Source organism: Pseudophryne corroboree, chromosome 3 (assembly GCF_028390025.1).
Source record: "Pseudophryne corroboree isolate aPseCor3 chromosome 3, aPseCor3.hap2, whole genome shotgun sequence".
Classification (NCBI taxonomy): Eukaryota; Metazoa; Chordata; class Amphibia; order Anura; family Myobatrachidae; genus Pseudophryne; species Pseudophryne corroboree.
The window spans coordinates 3,132,999-3,155,213 of NC_086446.1; the positions used below are offsets into that span (position 1 = coordinate 3,132,999).

Consider the following 22,215-nt stretch of genomic DNA (forward strand, 5'->3'; position numbering starts at 1 on the left):
CTAGGACGTAAGAGAAGATAGGAATTTAATTACCTACCGGTAAATCCTATTCTTGTAGTCCATAGAGGATGCTGGGCTCCTGCCCAGCGCTTCGTGATCCGGCAGTGGTTACTTTGTTCAGTACTGCTTAGTTCTGGTTAAGTACTGTTTTGTGTTACTTGGTTAAGTATTCTTGTTCAGCCGTTGCTGAGTTTTCAAGCTGGTTAGCTTGGTTTGCCTTGTATGTGTGAGCTGGTGTGAATCTCACCACTATCTGTGTAAAATCCTTCTCTCGAAGTTGTCTGTCTCCTCGGGCACAGTTTCTAGACTGAGTCTGGTAGGAGGGGCATAGAGGGAGGAGCCAGCCCACACTATCAAAGTCTTAAAGTGCCCATGGCTCCTGGTGGATCCATCTATACCCCATGGTACTAATATGGACCCCAGCATCCTCTACGGACTACGAGAAAAGGATTTTCCAGTAGGTAATTAAAATCCTATTTCCTCCATACTGCCACTATATACACTAGCGTGCAAAAGTCTTTGCCCAAGGAAAATAATTTTTTATAAAATACTAATTTATAATGTTCAGTGCACAGAATGACTCAACCTCTGTTCCTCTCCTCCCCACTGCTGCATGGGGTATGTGGACCATGGCTATTGGTCGGTGGGTGATGTAATTGATGATGTAATATGGGCAGGTCAGCCTTGTACACCGTGGCTGGATATTGCAGATGTCTACCTGGGGAAAGTTCTTCCTCCCACCCTGGTGTCTGCTGGGAGTCAGCCTGACTGCCGGGCACCATTTAAGAATCTGCGAAGTTCCTGGCTAATTCCACTGAACCAAACAAAATAATCACCATAGTAACATGAGAACTGCAAGAATTAGATGGGCTGGTGTGTAGATTGCAGTCCACAGTCCACGTGTTGGATTGTCATATATATATATATATATATGGAAGTGGTGTAGACCTAATTATGCGCTAAGTGAAAGCTCCAAACCTTAATGACGTACTCCCTGTTAGATAGAGTACAAAAAAGGAATACAGAAACAAGATGTCATAAGGGAGCTAAAAGTATTGTATATATATAATATCTTTCCAGATTCTGACCACACAGTGATAAAAACAATAGAATTTATTCACATATTATCTATGTACATTTTCAGTAAACATAGACTATCGCATAAAATCCAATATTGGATACAATAAAAATGCAGTTTACAATTTTGTTGGAGACATGATGCAATCAGTATATCCCATCAAGTTGTATAATTTGCAGGATGCCTGATGTTTTCGCAAGAAACAATACCCGACGCGTTTCGTCCTCACGGACTTCATCAGGGGTTCGTGTCAATCAAAATAGGGGCCAAAGACCGATTTATAGCGGTATAATTAGTCCCACAACAGTTTCAAAATGGTTTAAAATCAAATGATCATGCTGAATGTATCAGTGTTCACAATAGGTCCAGCCCCCATGGGAGTGCAAACCGTAAGTTTGTGCTGTTATAATCCCTAATTGTTAAACCACATTAGTAGTGTTCAGCTTTGAGTGGTGACACTGCTGTTCAGGAGAGCCTGTCACCACTCAAAGCTGAACACTACTAATGTGGTTTAACAATTAGGGATTATAACAGCACAAACTTACGGTTTGCACTCCCATGAGGGCTGGACCTATTGTGAACACTGATACATTCAGCGTGATCATTTGATTTTAAACCATTTTGAAATTGTTGTGGGACTAATTATACCGCTATAAATCGGTCTTTGGCCCCTATTTTGATTGACATGAACCCCTGATGAAGTCCGTGAGGACGAAACGCGTCGGGTATTGTTTCTTGCGAAAACATCAGGCATCCTGCAAATTATACAACTTGATGGGATATACTGATTGCATCATGTCTCCAACAAAATTGTAAACTGCATTTTTATTGTATCCAATATTGGATTTTATGCGATAGTCTATGTTTACTGAAAATGTACATAGATAATATGTGAATAAATTCTATTGTTTTTATCACTGTGTGGTCAGAATCTGGAAAGATATTATATATATACAATACTTTTAGCTCCCTTATGACATCTTGTTTCTATATATATATATATATATATATATATATAAAATAATCTGGCAATTTGGGGACATTTCACCATAGTCTTTATTGAAAAATGTATCTTTTCGGCACACATTTTCCATATATGTATTTTATTCCCAGCAGATGGATGTAGCAGCCGGAATGTCTCAGAGGATCATCTCACTTTATATCCAGATGGTGGAATAGAAGAAAAATATGTCCCCCAAGATTCTCCAGAAGAAATCTCTCTTACCCCAGTTATATATCCGGCACATCACCATGCAGATATATCATCTGGTTCCTCTGATAATGGGGAATGTTCTGACAACTCTGATGCATCTGTTACAGCTCTGAGAGTAGATACAGTGTTTCCCTCTAATATAGATGCCGAATGTTCTACACAGAGCACAGAGCCTGTTACCCATCAGCCACAGAAGATGCCATTTCCATGTTCTGAGTGTGGGAAATGTTTTAGTTCTAAATCAAATGTATGTATACATGAGAGAATTCACACAGGTGAGAGTCCTTTTCCATGTTCTGAGTGTGGGAAATGTTATACAGAGAAATCAAGTCTTGATAGACATCAGAGACGCCACACAAGTGAGGTGATATTTCTATGTTCTGAATGTGGGAAATGTTTTATACAGAAATCAGGTCTTGCTAGACATAAGAGAAATCACACAGGTGGGAGGACATATCCATGTTCTGAGTGTGGGAAATGTTTCACTCAAAAATCAGATCTTGCTAGACATCATACATGTCACACAGGAGAGAGGCCATTTCCTTGTTCTGAGTGTGGGAAATGTTTTAGACAGAAAATATTTCTTGTTACACATCAGAGAAGTCACACAGGTGAGAGGCCATTTTCCTGTTCGGGGTGTGGGAAATGTTTTACACATAAATTCAGTCTTGTAAACCATCAGAGAAGTCACACGGGTGAGAAGCCATTTCTGTGTTCTGAGTGTGGGAAATGTTTTACACAGAAATTTTATCTTGTTAAACATCAGAGAAGTCACACAGGTGAGAAGCCATTTCTGTGTTCTGAGTGTGGGAAATGTTTTACACAGAAATCACATCTTGTTAAACATCAGAGTAGTCACACAAGTGAGAAGCCATTTTCCTGTTCTGAGTGTGGGAAATGTTTTAGACAGAAATCATTTCTTGTTAGACATCATAGAAGTCACGCTGGTGAGAAGTCATTTCCATGTTCTGAGTGTGGGAAATGTTTTAAAAAGAAATCAGATCTTGTAAAACATCAGAGAAGTCACACAGGTGAGAAGCCATTTTCCTGTTCGGAGTGTGGGAAATGTTTTACACATAAATTCAGTCTTGTAAACCATCAGAGAAGTCACACGGGTGAGAAGCCATTTCTGTGTTCTGAGTGTGGGAAATGTTTTACACAGAAATTATATCTTGTTAAACATCAGAGAAGTCACACAGGTGAGAAGCCATTTCTGTGTTCTGAGTGTGGGAAATGTTTTACACATAAATTCAGTCTTGTAAACCATCAGAGAAGTCACACAGGTGAGAAGCCATTTCTGTGTTCTGAGTGTGGGAAATGTTTTACACAGAAATTATATCTTGTTAAACATCAGAGAAGTCACACAGGTGAGAAGCCATTTCTGTGTTCTGAGTGTGGGAAATGTTTTACACAGAAATTATATCTTGTTAAACATCAGAGAAGTCACACAGGTGAGAAGCCATTTCTGTGTTCTGAGTGTGGGAAATGTTTTACACAGAAATTATATCTTGTTAAACATCAGAAAAGTCACACAAGTGAGAAGCCATTTCCATGTTCTGAGTGTGGGAAATGTTTTACACAGAAATCACATCTTGTTAAACATCAGAGTAGTCACACAGGTGAGAAGCCATTTTCCTGTTCTGAGTGTGGGAAATGTTTTACACAGAAATCACATCTTGTTAAACATCAGAGTAGTCACACAGGTGAGAAGCCATTTTCCTGTTCTGAGTGTGGGAAATGTTTTAGACAGAAATCATTTCTTGTTAGACATCATAGAAGTCACACTGGTGAGAAGTCATTTCCATGTTCTGAGTGTGGGAAATGTTTTAAAAAGAAATCAGATCTTGTAAAACATCAGAGAAGTCACACAGGTGAGAAGCCATTTTCCTGTTCTGAGTGTGGGAAATGTTTTACACAGAAATCACATCTTGTTAGACATCAGAGAAGTCACACAGGTGAGAAGCCATTTCCATGTTCTGAGTGTGGGAAATGTTTTACACAGACATCAAATCTTGTTAAACATCAGAGAAGTCACACAGATGAGAAGCCATTTCCATGTTCTGAGTGTGGGAAATGTTTTAAAAAGAAAGCAGATCTTGTAAAACATCGGAGAAGTCACACAGGTGAGAAGCCATATTCCTGTTCTGAGTGTGGGAAATGTTTTACACAGAAATCACATCTTGTTAGACATCAGAGAAGACACACAGGTGAGAAGCCATTTCCATGTTCTGAGTGTGGGAAATGTTTTACACAGAAATCACATCTTGTTAAACATCAGAGAAGTCACACAGATGAGAAGCCATTTACATGTTCTGAGTGTGGGAAATGTTTTACACAGAAATCATATCTTGTAAAACATCAGAGAAAACACAGATGAGAGACTATTTCCATGACATGAGTAAGTGGAGTTACTCAGATGATACTTTGTGTGTTTGCAAGTGACAGTATTTTATTCAGTAAGCATAGTGGTGCTCATTCAGGTGCAGTTCTTGCTGCTGCCGTTGACATTTTTTGCCATCTGCAATTGTGATTATATGGTAGTATGGGCAGAAGGTAACCTGAGCATAGGGACGTCCACTGCTGTCACATCACTTCCATCCAGCAGCGTATAATTGCTGATACATTGGTACCATCATCACAAGTCAGGTCATGTTGTTGAGTTTTGCCTCTGCAGATGCTCAGGAGGAACTGATCTCCCAGGGTTCTGAGGGCTCTCCAGTAGCAAGTAAGATCGCAACTGCTATTTTATGTCCACCCCGAAAATGGCGTCTGAATGGCAATGACACACCTATGTTTACCCGCCCACTCCCAATTCCCACCCCCAAACACTGTTTATCTGTCACGCACTTTACGACTAATATCTTGGTATGACCGCCATCACAATTCACTCACTGTGCATGCACAGTAAGAAATCCGGCCAATGTTTGTACAGTGGTGGTCATTCCGAGTTGATCGCTCGCTAGCAGTTTGCCGCCGCCCACTGGGAGTGTATTTTAGCTTAGCAGAAGTGCGAACGAAAGGATCGCAGAGCGGCTACAAAATAATTTTGTGCAGTTTAACAGTAGCTCAAAACCTACTCAGCGCTTGCGATCATTTCAGACCATTCAGTTCCCGATTTGACATCACGAACACGCCCTGCGTTCGCCCAGCCACGCCAGTGTTTTTCCTGGCACGCCTGCGTTTTCCAAACACTCCCTGAAAACGGTCAGTTGACACCCAGAAACGCCCACTTCATGTCAATCACTCTGCGGCCAGCAGTGCGACTGAAAAGCTTTGCTAGACCCTGTGTTAAACTACATAGTTCATTGTAATAGTACAGGGGTGGCCAACCAGTCAGAAACAAAGAGCCCAAAATTTTGTTAGGCACGTCAAAGAGCCGACATTGAGCCGCAGGCGCACATGCAAAAATGGGGTGTGGCCTTGTGCCTGCTAGGCCACGCCTCTGATATAAAAATTCATTTAAAAAACCAGATCCACATATAATACATTTTTAAAGCCAGATACAACATAAAATACATTTAAAAAGCCACTTCCACATAGAACAATTAAGAAAGAAAGATCCACATAAAATATATTGAAAAATCCAGATTCACATGATACACTTCAGCTCCCCCATGTGTCACTCCAGCCAGTACCCTGCTGTGTCACTCCAGCCAGCACCCTGCTGTGTCAGTCCAGCCAGTACCCTGCTGTGTCACTCCAGCCAGCTACCTCATGTGTCACTCCAGCCAGTACCCTGCTGTGTCACTCCAGCCAGCTACCTCATGTGTCATTCCAGCCAGTACCCTGCTGTGTCACTCCAGCCAGCTACCTCATGTGTCACTCCAGCCAGTACCCTGCTGTGTCACTTCAGCCAGCTACCTCATGTGTCACTCCAGCCAGTACCCTGCTGTGCCACTGCAGCCAGCTACCTCATGTGTCTCTCCTGCTAGCACACTCCGACAGTCTGTCACTCCAGCCAGCTCCCCCATGAGTCACTCCTGCCAGCACTTTCCTGTGTCACTCCTGCCAGGACCCTCATATGTCACTACCGCCCCGCCCCCCCAAAAAAAACTACAAACACCTCGTGCCACTGCAGCAGCCCCTTATGTGTCCTCTGTTTGACAGTGGGTGTCTCACCTCAAGTATCTGGCTCTCTCAGTTCTCAGTCCCCGTAGTGCTGCTGTTGACTGGCTGGAGTGCAGAGTGTGGTCACGTGCTTTTGAGCGTCGGGAGGCACATTTGAATAAAGAAAGAGCCGCATGAGGCTCAAGAGCCACAGGTTGGCCACTGCTGTAATAGTACGTTGCACGTGCGCATTGTGCCGCATAGGCATGTGCAGAAGTGCCTTTTTTTTGCATCATCGCTGCACAGCAAACGAATGCAGCTAGCGAACAACTCGGAATGGTCACCAATGGGACCGCACCTGAATGAGCCTCAGTTTGTCTCCTGTCACTGTCTCTTCATTGACCTAATTATTTTACTAATATGATAAACTATCACAATGAAATCATAAAATCTCTAAAATAAACATGGTGGATTACAGTAAAAGCATATGATACAGTATGGCGGTGTGGTGATTACTGTATGATGGTGTGATTACTGTATGGTGATGTGATTACTGTATGGTGGTGTGGTGATTACTGTATAGCAGTGTGATTACTGTATGGCGGTGTACTGATTACTGTATGGAGGTGTGATTACTGTATGGCGGTGTGATTACTGTATGGTGATGTGATTACTGTATGGCGGTGTGATTACTGTATGGAGGTGTGATTACTGTATGGCGGTGTGATTACTGTATGGTGATGTGATTACTGTATGGCGGTGTGATTACTGTATGGCGGTGTGGTGATTACTGTATGGTGATGTGATTACTGTATGACGGTGTGGTGATTACTGTATGACGGTGTGATTACTGTATGGCGGTGTAATTACTGTATGGCGGTGTAATTACTGTATGGTGATGTGATTACTGTATGGAGGTGTGATTACTGTATGGCGGTGTGATTACTGTATAGCAGTGTGATTACTGTATGGCGGTGTACTGATTACTGTATGGAGGTGTGATTACTGTATGGCGGTGTGATTACTGTATGGTGATGTGATTACTGTATGGCGGTGTGATTACTGTATGGAGGTGTGATTACTGTATGGCGGTGTGATTACTGTATGGTGATGTGATTACTGTATGGCGGTGTGATTACTGTATGGCGGTGTGGTGATTACTGTATGACGGTGTGATTACTGTATGGCGGTGTAATTACTGTATGGCGGTGTAATTACTGTATGAAGGTGTGATTACTGTATGAAGGTGTGATTACTGTATGGCGGTGTGATTACTGTATGGTGATTATTGTATAGGTGTTTCACAAGATATACTTGCTGTGTATTTTTCTTTGTGATTTATAGTCACCATATATCTCTTGGATTCCCAGTTGGTGCCTTTGCAGCCCATATTATATCTTAAATTGAAGAAAGAAGAAAAACTTTGAAGACTTCAAGGGCTGCAGCTTTTATGTATGCCATAAGACATCAGTGGTCATTCCGAGTTGTTCGCTCGTTGCCAATTTTCGCTATATTGCAATTTTCCGCTTACTGCGCATGCACAATGTTCGCAGAGCGCATGCGCTTAGTTATTTTACTCAAAAGTTAGGTATTTTACTCACGGCATATCGAGGATTTTTCTTCGTTCTGGTGATCGTAATGTGATTGACAGGAAGTGGGTGTTTCTGGGCGGAAACTAGCCGTTTTCTGCGAGTGTGCGAAAAAATGCTGGCGTTTCTGGGAAAAACGCGGGAGTGTCTGAAGAAACGGGAGTGTCTGGGCGAACGCTGGGTGTATTTGTGACGTCAAACCAGGAACGAAACTGACTGAACTGATCGCAATGGCAGAGTAAGTGTCGAGCTACTCAGAAACTGCTAAGAAATTTCAATTTGCAATTTTGCGAATCTTTCGTTCGCTATTCTGCTAGGCTAAGATACACTCCCAGAGGGCGGCGGCTTAGCGTGTGCAATGCTGCTAAAAGCTGCTAGCGAGCGAACAACTCGGAATGAGGGACATACTTTGCTGCAGCTCCATCACTCCCCCAGTGGCGCTGTATACTCCCACGCCCTGGTTGCTGGGTAACTACAGTGGAGGCTTCGGTGTCTTTCCTGTCAGTCACACACACCCGCCGCTGCCCTTCAGGATCATGTGGCCGCAGGTACAATGGGAGGTAAGGGGTATCTTTGGCCCGCTGTTAACCGCGATCCAGCACGACCATAGTCACCGGGACACTGGGCACAGGTGGGGGTTTTCCTCTCATCAAAACCTTGTTTTCTGCTGCGGGGTACACTGGGCTCCACAAGGAGTCACATCGAGGTGTAGAGTAGGATCTTGATCCGAGGCACCAACAAGCTCAAAGCTTTTGACTGTTCCCAAGATGCACAGCGCTGCCTCCTATATAACCCCGCCACCATGCCAGGGAGCTCGGTTTGTAAGTTGGTGCCTTGCAGTATGCAGGCACTTTACAGGTGGCTGCCTTAAGCAGCCTTTTTCAGAGTTATTTTATTAAGACTGAACAGTAATCTGAAGACTTCAAGGGCTGCTGCTGGCAAAGTGTCAGAGACTTTCCAGTGTGCAGCTCCATCACCCTCAGCGGCGCTGTATACTCCTGCGCCGGGGTTGATGGGTCACTGCAGCGGAGACGTAGGTTTCTTCCTAAATGTGAGTCACACACATGCCGCAGACAAGGGGGAGGTAAGGGGCTCCTGTTCCGCACTTTACCGCAATCCAGCGTGGCCGTGGGAGGCGGGCCGCGCACGCACTGGTGTGGACACAGTACTCAGCAGCTGCTCCACTAGCCACCAGGGTATTATTTTGGACACAGGTTAGGGGGATTTAGTACCAGTTCCCCCGTTTTGTTCTGGGACGCTAGCAGGGGGAGCAGGCTGGACCTGAGGTCCCTCCCGCCAGCCCCAGGGTGCCATTTATACAATGTTCCCGCCATGGAGCTGTTTCTTTCTCCTTCACTCCTGACCAGCGGCCATTACAGAGAGAGCCTTGCTGTTCCTGGGATTGCTGGGGCAAATCCTCCTCCTGTGGAACCGCCTGACTGCCAGCGCTGTGCTTCCTACAGGACACTTGAGTATTCTACCTGTCACTGGGACAGTGTTAGTTAAGAAAGAGTGCATACATTCAGGGCTGTGTGGTACAAACACCCTGTGATATACATCCAGTGCTTACTGTGTTTGTTATATCTAAAGTTATCACATAAAGTATTACTTTGTATTGCTAGTCCAGTGCAGTTTATGGTACATAATTTCTGCATGGTACGCTTGTGACTATTATATATGTGTGTGTGCATGTAGCTGCTGCGTGGCTGCCTTATTGAAGGGTATTTCACTCAGTGGGCTATTCCTATATTACTATACCTGAGGGGGCCAAGTGTTTCAGGTTTTTCTATAATTAATATAGGATTGTATCACAAGATATACTGTTGGGGTATTTTTACTTGTGATTAATAGTCACCGTATATTCTATATCTATTGAACCTCCGGTCTGTGCCATCTTAGGCTTCTGTTCTGAGAGTTCTGGCTAGGTGTAGTGCTGCTACACTTTGAAGAAACTGGATAGGTTTAAGCATAAGAAGGTGGTTAAACAAGTTTTACCCTACTCTAAACACCTGGTTGACATACATCAGGAATCCTGGGAAAATCCGGGGACAAAGTTTACACTGAATAAGAGACTGTTGGCTCGCTAGCCTCTCTCTGTGGAGGTGTGTAAAAATTTGGGAAACCCCACCGCCTGTAGATACTCATGTGGCGCGCCTGGTTGTTTCCTCTGCTCTGCCAGTAACTACCATCACCTCTCTGTAGGAACTGACTGATCGACGTGTGGAGGGCTGTTTAAAAGCAATTTATACCCTAACGGGGGCTGTGCATATGCCAACAATTGCAGTGACTTGGGCTGCTGAAGCTGTTGAGGCGTGGGCTCAGGAACTCGAGGAGGAACTGTCTTCTGATGCATCTGAGCATGCTTGACAATGTCTCTTTTATATTGCCACATCTTCTCTGTACCTTAAGGAGGTACTCAGCAGCTGCTCCACTAGCCACCAGGGTATTATTTTTGGACACAGGTTAGGGGGATTTAGTACCAGTTCCCCCGTTTTGTTCTGGACGCTAGCAGGGGGAGCAGGCTGGACCCCGATGCCGGGGTGCTCGTGGTCAAGGCTGCTACTGCGTCCGTCTTGGCCAGACGTATCCTTTGGTTGAGATACTGGTTGGTGGATTTGGATTCCAACAAAACCCTGGAGGTGCTTCCTATTAAAGGAGACATTCTCTTTGGAGAAGACCTAAATAAGATTGTGGCTGATCTGGCTACTGCTAAAACAGCTTGCCTACCTAGTACGGCTCCTTCCGCACAGAAGGCTAAAAGTACTTTCCCTCAGCCCTTTTGTACTCCGGGTAAAGCAAAAGGTCAGGCGTACCCAAAGCAATCTCATGCTTCCAGACCTGCCAAGCCCAGACCGAAGCGTGCCTGGGCCGCCCGTCAGCCAGCTTCCCAAACTGATGAGGCGGGCCTCCCGCTGGGGGATCCCAAGGTGGGGGACCGACTTCGAGGTTTTGCCCAGAATGGTTGCAGACCACTTCGGATAACTGGGTAAGGGAAGTCGTCACTCGAGGTTACGCCATACCCTTCAAGAATCGCCCCCCTCATCGATTTTGTTTGACAGACGTGCCTCTGGATCCAGCAAACACTTTGCATTCGGTGGTGCACTCCCTCCTGTCCACTGGAGTGGTGGTACAGGTGCCTCTAGCTCAGAGAGCACACACCATTACTGACCCGCTGCCAAACCGGTCATGCTGGAGGATGTTGCAGGCAGCAGAACATTCTCCTTGGCGTCTCCAGACTCTGTCACATGTGCTCAGTAAGAACCTGCTTTTATCTGTGAAGAGCACAGGGTGCCAGTGGCGAATTTGCCAATCTTGGGATTCTCTGGCAAATGCCAAACATTCTGCACGGTGTTGGGCTGTAAGCACAACTCCCACCTCTGGACGTCGGGCCCTCATACCACCCTCATGGAGTCTGTTTCTGATCTTTTAAATAGACACATGCACATTTGTGACTTGCTGGAGGTCATTTTGCAGGGCTCTGGCAGTGCTCCTCCTATTCCTCCTTGCACAAAGGCGGAGGTAGCTGTCCTGCTGCTGGGTTGTTGCCCTCCTACGGCCTCCTCCACGTCTCCTGATGTACTGGCCTGTCTCCTGGTAGCGCCTCCATGCTCTGGACACTACGCTGACAGACACAGCAAACCTTCTTGCCACAGCCCGCATTGATGTGCCATCCTGGATGAGCTGCACTACCTGAGCCACTTGTGTGGATTGTAGACTCCGTCTCATGCTACCACTAGAGTGAAAGCACCGCCAGCTTTCAAAAGTGACCAAAACATCAGCCAGAAAGCATAAGAGCTGAGAAGTGGTCTGTGGTCACCACCTGCAGAACAACTCCTTTATTGGGGGTGTCTTGCTAATTGCTTATAATTTCTACCTGTTGTCTATTCCATTTGCACAACAGCATGTGAAATTGATTGTCAATCAGTGTTGCTTCCTAAGTGGACAGTTTGATTTCACAGAAGTGTGATTGACTTGGAGTTATATTGTGTTGTTTAAGTGTTCCCTTTATTTTTTTGAGCAGTGTATATGGTTTCCAGCTATTACAATTACATTATGAAATATATATAAACCGTGGGTTAGATGTGTTTAAAACTATGTGTAGGGGAATATAAATGTTATACCTTTGACATATCAAACATCAATGTCTGGTCTGTACAATATTGAATGTCACTTTTGAGTGGTCTTGAAAGGTATTAAGCAAACAACGGTCTAGCTTGTGTTTGGGTTTTGTGTGTTATATTGTGTTCTTGTTTGTTCCGACCTCTAGTGTGACAATGACAGTCCAGTATCTATTGACTCAATACTCAATTGTTCGTGGTTTCAGTCAGGCACACACAAAGTGTTTACCTTTCCAACAGAACAAAAGTCTGTGAGTAAAGAACCCTCTATTGTATGTTCACAATGGCTGTTTACGCAATCTGATATGTTTAAGACTCTATTTGATGTGTATTCCTGGAGATACATTTTAGTGTGTGTAAGAGAGATTTGCTATTTTGTGACAGTATGATATTTATTAACAAATGCATTTTTTAATGCGCACAGTAACTTGCTGTTATGGTCATCTAATGACTCTGGTCCTGCACTAATTCCTGTTAGGAAGGACTGTTTAAAAGTGTCCTTTTTGTCACAGACATCCATTTAATATTAAGAACATTTTTGCTATTGGATATCCTACTCTTTTATATCTATTGTTATTTTATTTTTATTGTATTTTTCTATGGGCCCTTTTGTTTGTTTTGCTTATGCAATTTGTTTTTTAACAGGTCATAGGATTACATATTGTAGTTCTATATCTTTTGCAACAGGTGAATTAACTGTTGAAACACATGGGGATGTAGGCTCCATTTCCCTGGATGGATGTCATGTCTGCTGAGGAAGTCTGCTTCCCAGTTGTCCACTCCTGGAATGAATATGGCTGAGATGGCCTTTGCATTGGCCCCCGCCAAGAAGAGTTTTTTTATATTACATTTTTTATTGATCTGTTAAGATAAGAGTCGAGCATTATTGAAGAAGAAAATCTCAATGGCAACCGTACATCAACCTTATAATAAAGAAAAAATAATGAGATTATACACTAGTTCTGCAATCTAGTAATCCAGTATTTATTTCATGGGAACCATCGAATCAGCTACCCACTGTTTCATTTTGATAGTGAGAATGAACATGTTGTTCGACTTGGGCAATAGTTGGGATGTATGGAGATCGACAATTTTGTGCAATCAGGGATTTAGTAGTAATTAAAATGTGTCTTATTATATATTTTTCATTATATGAGAGGTCGCCACGATACAGATGGAATAACGCCAACACCGGGTTCAGGGTGTTTGGGGTATGTAAAACGGCGGAAATAAGAACAAAAACTAAAGACCACAGTGTACGTAGGGCGGGGTACGCCAAGAAAATATGGAAGAGTGAGCCGACATTGCCACAGTTGCGCCAGCAAAGGTTTGAGTAAGATGGGGAGAATTTATGGAGCAATACTGGTGTAAGGTATAAACGATGTAATAATGATTTTTTTTTTCCAAATGGGAAATATATTTGGATAATTAAAAACACATCTTTAAGATTGAATGCCAATCATCTGCCATCAAGGATTCAGTAAAGTCACACTCCCATCTTAATAGAGAAGGGAATTTGATAAATACTGAAGGCTCTATCAAAAGGGAGTACCACCAGGAAATTCCACCTTTACTATCAACCCATTTCAATCTATCATAAATATATGTAAGGAAAGATGAGATCATATGTGGGGTCAGAGTGATACTAAACAATCAATGTCTAAGTTGAAGAAATTTGATAAGTCCCCACGGGGAAGGGAGTATTGAGTTTGAATCTGGGTATAAGGGAGCAAGGGTCCTGAAGAGGTGACCTTTGCTAGTGAGGAAATACCCTGGGAGGTCCAGGATTCAAATGAAAGATTTGGGATTAAAGAGTCCACCGCTTCAAGAGAGGTCGGTACAGGGAAGGGGGATGTCTGGGTTTGAGTTAGCAAACTTTAGCCATGTCTTGCGAGTATTCAAAACTGATTTAACTCAAAGTAGGGGGTGTAGGTCTACTGATGCGGGAAGGCACAAGCAGTCAGTCACTGGGAAGGCAGAAACCAAATCCCGTTCTAGGGTTACCCACACTTTGGGATTGTCAGGGGCAAACCAAGCCCCCACCTGTGAAAGAATGCTTGCAATTTGATAGTTATGTAAGTCTGGGTATGCAACTCTCCCATCGTGCTTGGAGTGGGATAGAGGTTTCCTTGCCAATCTGTTTTTTTTTCCCTTTCCAGATATACTTTATAAAGGCAGTATGGAATTTATTTAAAAGAGATTTGGGAACCAATAAAGGTAAAGTTCAAAAAAGTTATAATATTTTGGGAAGTAACCTCATTTTGAGAGCTGCGATTTGGCCCTTCCACGAAACATTCAACATCATCCAATCTAGTGTCCTCATGGATAATTTGTGAAGAAAAGGATTATAATTAGCCAATATTAAATTTTCTAATTTAAGAGTGATCTGGATAACGAGATATTTGAGGCTTCCATCCTGACAGCTGTAAGAGTAATCAGAGCGTACAGCTCTAAGAAGATCGGGGTCAACATTAATAGGGAGCACTTCAGTTTTGGAACATTTAAGTCTATAATAAGAGACCGTGGAGCAATCAGCTAGGATACTATGTAGATTAGGTAATGACGTTTCTGGGTCTACAGTAGTCAACAACACATCGTCTGCGAATAAGCAGATTTTATGTATCTTGCCAGAAATAGTTGGGCCCCTTACCATGTCAGTTGTACAAATTTTTTCGGCGAGTGACTCAATAGCTAGTGCGAAGACCAATAGGGATAGGGAGCAGCCTTGGTGAATGCCATTTGCAATGAAGAAGCAGGAGGACAGTAGAACATTCATGAATATCCTAGCTTATGGAGCAAAAGACAAAGCCACTATCGATGTCAAGATACGCCCAGCAAATCCAAATTTGTGCAGCACTGCGTTAAGATAGCCCCAGTGAAGTCTATCGAAGGCCTTCTCTGCATCCAGTGACAGTAACAGCAAGGGGTCTGAGGTCACAGAGAAGGCCCCAATGATATCAATAATTCTTCTGGTATTGTCTGGAGATTGTCTACCTTGAATAAAGCCCACTTGATCCTGGTGGATGAGCAAAGGGAGGAGAGGATTGATTCTGTTTGCAAGCAACTTAGCATAAATTTTAATGTCCATGTTTAGTAATGCAATAGGGTGATAGTTAGCCAAAATAGTGGGGGGGTTCCTGGTTTGGGGAATGCAACTATTCTAGCTTCTAGCATTTCTTTTGGAAAGCTGTTACAGGTCAAGGTCAAAACAGGGGAAAGTATATCTATAAAAGAGGAGTAAAATATGTTGGTATAACCATCAGGACCTGAGGCATTGCCAGAAGGGAGTGGATAACAGTTTCAATTTCCTTCTGAGACCAAGGGCATTCTAAGGAATGTAAAGAATCTGGGTCAATAGAGGGCAGATTCATTGCCGCTGAAGGCTGTGGAGTGGAGGGGTCATCAGGTTGTACAGTTTGGAATAATAAGTGTCAAAAGCATTTGCTATGTCTGATGGATCTGAGACCTTAGTTCCTTGCATATCAGTAATTAATCTAATGTGGTCCTTTGCTTACCTCCCTCTTAATTTCCGAGCAAGAATCCTTCCCACCCTATCACCCTGTACATAAAATTTGTTTCAGAATGGAAAGAGACCTATGTACCTCCGTTAAAGTTAAAACATTCCATTCCTCACGGACCTCCAACAGGTCGCGGTACAGTTTGGGGTTAGAAGAGGACTGTTTATGTCTAAGGTCCAGATCCGCCATGTAGAATTCAACATCAGCCAGATGAGCGGGCACTTTATTATGTAGCCTGGCAGCCGCCTGAATGGCGGAACCTCTTAGCACAGCTTTTAAGGAACACCAAAAGGTTTGTCTGTCTCTAGGTAAAGCTTAAGGGATTGCATGATAGTCTGTTTAGCCTCCAGATCAAGTAGTAAATGATCACCGAGGCGCCAAGGACTGGGAGGAACCCTAACGAAGTTGACTTCCCAATATAAACATAGTGCCGCGTGATCCGACCAAGCAACCGGCAGAATGGAAGCCATTGAAATCTGCTGTAATACCCATTTATCTGAGATAGCCAGATCAATATGGTAGTAAGTGTCATGAACTAGAGAATAAAAAGTATAATCCCTGGTCGATGGGTTTTTTGCTCTCCAGAAATCGAATAACTCATATTCACAGAGGATTCGTTTAAACGCAGAGGAAAGGTCATGAGTGGGTCATTAACCAAACCTAATGCCACGTAATGATTTATCAAGGCTCGGGTCAAGAACCATATAAAAATCCCCCAGGATCATAACCAACCCGTGACGGGAAGCTTGGAGGGAGTTACAAAATTTTCTCACGAAGGGGATCTGTTTAGTATTAGGGGCGTCTAGCACAGCAAGAGTCACCTGTTTATCTTCTAATTACCCTATGAGGAGGAGGTAACGCCCCTCCTTATCCACCACCTGTCGTTCAAGTATGAAGTTGCTAGTATGAGAGATGAGGATAGCCACCCCTGCTTTTTTGTTTGGGCCGTTAGATTGATAGCAATCAGGAAATGTGGGATTTGAAAACTTAGGGGGTGGACTGAATGAAATGGGGTTCCTGTAGGGCTACAATGTGCACTTGATGGCCCCAATTTCTGAGTTGATGGCTCGCTGCCGATCAGGTAACTACCGCAATGCGCAGGTGTGTCATACGGGTACACAGCAGGTCGCTGCTGAGCGATCGTTTTAACAAAGAATCCATTTGCACAGCCGATTGCAAGGATAATGGTGGTCATTCTGACCCGCTCGCTGCGTTTTTAACGCAGCAGAGCGAACGAGTCCCTGCTGCGAATGCTCTGGTGCCGTAGTGCGCCAGTGCAAGCCAGACGGCCGAAGGCCATAGCAGGGATGCCATCGCCTCTGCCTGATTGACAGGCAGAGGCGATCGCTGGGTTGGAGGTGGTGGAACGGCAGCATTTGGCTGGCGTTTCGTGAGTTTTATCCGGCAAATGCAGGCGTGGCCGGACCGAACGGGGGGCGGGCCGCAGTGGCTGCGTGACATCACACGCAGCCGCTGCAGGCCGGGGAGCGATGATTAGCTCCCGGCCAGCACGCTAAAGCTGTGCTGGCCGGGAGTCACTCTTGAAGTGCGAAGGCATCGCCGCTTTGGGATGCCTTTGCACTTCTGCGAGTGGGGGGCCGGACTGACATGCGGGGTGGGCTAGCCCTGTGCTGGGCATTCCCCCACATGTCGGGGAAGATCTGCGATCAAATCGGAATGACCCCCATTGACAGGAAGAGGGCGTTTGTGGGTGGCAACTGACTGTTTTCTGGGAGTGTTTGGAAAAACGCAGGAGTGTCCAGGCATTTGCAGGGCGGGTGTCTGACGTCAATTCTGGGACCAAAAAGACTGAAGTAAACGGGCTGAGTAAGTCCAGAGCTACTCAGAAACTGCACAAAATGTTTTTTCAGAGATCGGCTGCAAAGGGGTCTTCTTCAGTGTTGTTGACCTTGGGTAAGTAAATAGCACCGGTGGCTATTGGAAGTCAATGGGGAAACAAAAATCAGCTGTGGGCTGATTTGAGTTTGATCTGGGGTATATATATAGACTCTCCAGATTTGGCCAGGAGTACTGAGTAAATGATAGTGTGATACTGGTATACAGAAATTGGAGTGTAGAAAAAATGGGTATAGGAAAGAGACAGAGAATCAGGTCTGTGTTAAACACCACTTCTGCTTTTTTATCATCTGTCTGGACATCGAATGAAAAAATGAGAGGGTGATGAGAAACGACACTGAGACTGAAAGAAGGTAGAGGGACTCTTCTACTGTCCTGTCTTGTAGCAAAATGGTGCTCTGTTTACATGCTGCATTGCAGAGCCACCCAGATTGCTTAGACAGAATGAGAGGGAGTACCAGAAATTCAATGTAAATGGGAATGTCAAATATATATTGCTATGTGGATAAATATTCCTATAATTGTGATGAGTCACGCATTTGATCCAACATTAGGAGCAAAAAAATGTGTGTAATCAGTCGGATAATAAATTCACGACTGCACAATACAGTTAGCAACTAGGAGGGGGGGGGGGGGTGTTGAAAATTCGGTTATTGCAATATATCAAAAAGGTCACAAGGCACTGGCCTAAAAATATGTAAATGTTTAATGTTCTTGTGAGAATTAATGACCAGAAAAACAAAAAAACAGGACTGAACCTTTGAGGAACCATGTATTGATTATGAATGGGTGTAGGAAAATAAATTGAAAATTAGACCTAGGTGCGGCTTACTAATAAATCTTTGTATTTGTGCGGGGGGGAGGGGCGGCACTGACATGCGGGGCAGACTAGCCCTGTGCTGGGCGTCCCCCCCCGCATGTCTGAGTTTACGATCAACTCGGAATGACCCCCTAAGTCCCATGAAGCAGGCAGATTGGTTGCCAACCAGAGCTACATGAAAATAAATAACTAAAATAAAAAATAAAGGAAACTCTCTGGAGCTACAGAGAAATGCACCTGGCTCCTTGGGCACATTTTTCTAAACTTAGTCTGGTAGGAGGGGCATAGAGGGGAGGAGCCAGCACACACATACACACACTAAAGGTTTTAAGTGCCAGGCTCCAGTGGACCCGATCTATACCACATGGTACTAAAGGACAGGTCCCCAACATCCACTAGGATGTAAGTGAAAGTACCTGTCCGCTCAGTAGCGGGGCCGGAGTCATATGCTGCATCCGAAATGGGTTTCTTAGCCGCTGGCGTTCCCTGGGCGTTGTCAGAACCCGACGCCATGTTGTGATCTCCTCGGCATTCCTACTGATGCTGTTGCTGTGGAGCGGTTTTCGCTGCGCCCGGTGCGGCCAAAAACTTGTCCATCTCTGGGGCTTGTCTGCGGGGGGGACCGGGAGCGGTGTTTCCGTGGCACAGACAGTGTGAGTACTGCTTGGGCTGGCACCGAGAATGGAGCTTTTGGGAGACGCTGCTCACTCTCCCATGCCGGAACCGGAACTCCCAAACTTTATTTTTTTAATTTATTTGAAGACTTTCAGCAGTGCTAGGCAGTCCATTGGACACCACCCGCTGTTAGCCGAAACTCCTGCTGGACAGGTACTTCTGGAAGGGTGAGGCAGCGCATCTAGCACCACTGATCCCCCAGACCCCAGGACTGCATGCTGGCAGTGGGTGGGCAGGTAAGGTGGGTTCCCACTTTCACGATCCGGCCCCGGGAGACAGACCGAAGGTGCCAGTGTGTAAACCGGTTTGTCTGCTGGACTCCACTAGAACACCAGGGCATTATTATACTGGCTCAGGCATTTTAACAGGGCCATGTTACCTGGTGGAATGCTAGCCACTTATCTGCAGCCCCTCCCCCAGCTCAGGGTGCCAGTAAACTGCTCTTCATGCCGCTGAGCTGCTCCTTCACCCGCCTCGCCTTCGGAGACCAGAGGAGGCCATTTTCAGCACACAGGTGTTCGGGAACACTGGGTCCAGTCTCCCTGTATCCCTCTCCAAGGAAAACAAAAATTGTATCTGCACACACACACTGTATTTGACTTAATCTATATTTGAAACATAAGTTCCATCATAAACCCCTGTTTAGATTCGTGGTAATTACCATCTATTATGGGGGTGCTACCAACTACAGTTATCATAGATACACAAAAAAGAAGAAGGAAAGGACTGTATTGTCGGTGCACAAAAGGAAGACTAGACCTGGTTATCACATCTGCCTATATTTGATTAAAATTTAACTTTTATTAGTATTTATTTAAAAATCGTGTACATTACTTACACATAATCGTGAGTATAAGCGAAGCATAGAGGTTAAAATTATGACACAAACAAAACATATATAGTGCAAATGAAAATAAAGGTGATTTGAAGATTTAAAATGTGTGTCCACGTGTCTTATTCCAATGTCCAAAGATATATACTCTATTATTCCAAACTAAAACCCAAACCCAAAGTCTTTCGAGAAGAACCTATAAGGTTCGTGGGCACCTTCAATACCCAATGGAGGGGGATATTACATAGTTTACACAAACATTGGTCCATACTTCAAACTGATACAGATTTGGCGACAGTTTTGCCAACAAAACCTCAAGCAAGCTGGAGAAGATCTAGGAGTATCAGAGATCGACTGGTACACAGTCATTTGACTAAAATTCCAGACAACCGGGTGAAAGCGACGGGCTCATCACCCTGTGGTAATTGCAAAGCCTGTGCCCATATGGTCCCTGTTGACCACTTTTTTGACAAATTTGTGAAGAAATGGACAATCTCTCCGAAAATTACATGCACAACTGTGGGAACGGTTTATCATCTTGAATGCCCATGTCATAGGAGATACATAGGGAAAACTATTAGACCATTAAAGGTCAGAATTTTAGAACACATTGGAAGCATACGTAATGCTAGAAAAGATGCCTCCAACTTTAAAACCTTACAACCTGTTGCAAGGCATTTCCTGAACCATCATAATAGTGACCCGTCAGGTCTTAAAGCTTTTGGCCTAAGGCATATACAGTTGGGCATACGTGGTGGCAATTTGGACCAAAAATTACTTCAATTCGAAACCAAAATGATATTTCTACTTGACAGCCTTTACCCTAATGGGTTGAATGAATCCAATAGCTACACACCTTTTCTAGTATAAATAAATTTTGTGATCTAGACTGACTCCAGTGGATTTAACTAAATAGTGACATTACCCATTTATCATTCTTAAATTGAAATTGGTACTAATTCAGTCAAATTACTATTCAGTCTGTACACAATGATTATACATCTCTCTCACGTCTGGATCTATTTGGATGGATCCTAGTCATAATGACATGAATTATTCATTATTCCTGTCTTCAGATCAGTACTAATCCAGCAAATCTATTATCTGGCGTATATATTGAACTAGTCTAATTTTTCATTCTTGAACAATCTAAATACTAATAAAAGTTAAATTCAAATATAGGCAGATGTGATAACCAGGTCTAGTCTTCCTTTTGTGCACCGACAATACAGTCCTTTCCTTCTTCTTTTTTGTGTCCCTCTCCAAGGAGCCAGATTATACAGCACTTTTATCCTACCAGCAAATCCTGTTGTGTAGTTGATTTAGTGCCCATTGCGGTATATTAAAATTGCATTAATACTGTATTGTGCATAGTATGTGACTTGTGCTAGCTCTGGTGTCTGCTCTCTTTCTTCTGTCAGCGTATACCTTTACCTTTCTTTCCACCGTTACCCATTTCCAGGTGGTAAGGGGTTCTACCTTTGTTCACAGATCTTGGACTGGTGAAGTTAGTCACATTACTGCAGTGTTGCTCACTGCCCATTGCCATATTGTGCACACATTCTCCAGCTTCCATGTCAGGAAAGGCATGAGCCGCAAGGAGGCTATGCCACCTATTTTAACCTCTTGTAAATCCTGGTCAGCAGGTCTGTCACCTCAGGTTAATTTACAGGATGAGTTACGTGCTGCCTGTTATATCCCACCTAACCAGCCAGCACCCTCGGCCTCTGGCCAGGAACCCCTATTGGCTTCTTTTTCTCAGTTACTGTGTCAAATAGCTGACCGCCTGGCAACCCCTGCAGTTACCCCCCAATGGGTATTCTGCCATCTCAGTCCCATGAATCCCCCTTGGATAGATACACTCTGAGATTCAGTACAAAGTCTGACACAAACCTCTATGGCTTTCCAGCAGCTGTTACAAAATAACAGGCCTTTACCTTCTAGGGCAGTTAGTTGTACTGCTTCTTCCTCTCTATCTACTCCACTTAAAGATTCGGGTGCATCATCAGGTGAGCAACGGGACACGGATGGCTCTCTCGGCTCTGGATGTGTCAGCACTTGTGGAAGTGGTCAGATCTATCCTAAACATTGAGGAAGACGAACCTGCTCTTGAACTAAAGTCCTCGCTTTTTAAACGCCAAAAGGTACTTAAGATAGAATTTCCTCAATCTTAGCACCTCTTGCTACGTCGTGAAGCATGGAATACTCCAGGTAAAAAGTTTCTGCTACCTAAGCATTTAACTTCTTCCTACCCTGTTCCAGCAACTGATTGTACAAAGTGGGAGACTCCCCCACTGGTGGATTCTCACGTAGCACACTTGGTAAAATCCTTCACTTTACCTATTCCATCTCCATCTTCCTTGAAGAAAACTACTGACAGAAGGATGGAGCACGATCTCAAGTCTATCTACTTCCTTACTGGTACTATCACTAGGCCAACTGTGCCGGCTGCTCATATGTCCAAGGCA

At 44.1% G+C, this 22,215-nt stretch overlaps 2 protein-coding genes across 3 annotated transcripts in view; one reads left to right on the plus strand and one right to left on the minus strand.

Moving 5' to 3' along the window:
* Nucleotides 1-6,826, plus strand: part of LOC135054485 (zinc finger protein 585A-like) — a 37,616-nt gene extending 30,790 nt beyond the window's left edge. Inside the window, exon 6 of one of the 2 annotated variants that reach the window (XM_063957592.1) lies at nt 2,192-6,826. In XM_063957592.1, the coding sequence (XP_063813662.1) occupies nt 2,192-4,668 (2,477 nt within the window). In that variant the 3' untranslated portion in view covers nt 4,669-6,826. The remainder of the gene's footprint in view (nt 1-2,191) is intronic. The other variant, XM_063957593.1, reaches the window with a different exon arrangement.
* Nucleotides 1-22,215, minus strand: part of LOC135056555 (uncharacterized) — a 637,874-nt gene that overhangs the window by 359,276 nt on the left and 256,383 nt on the right. The window lies entirely within an intron of this gene.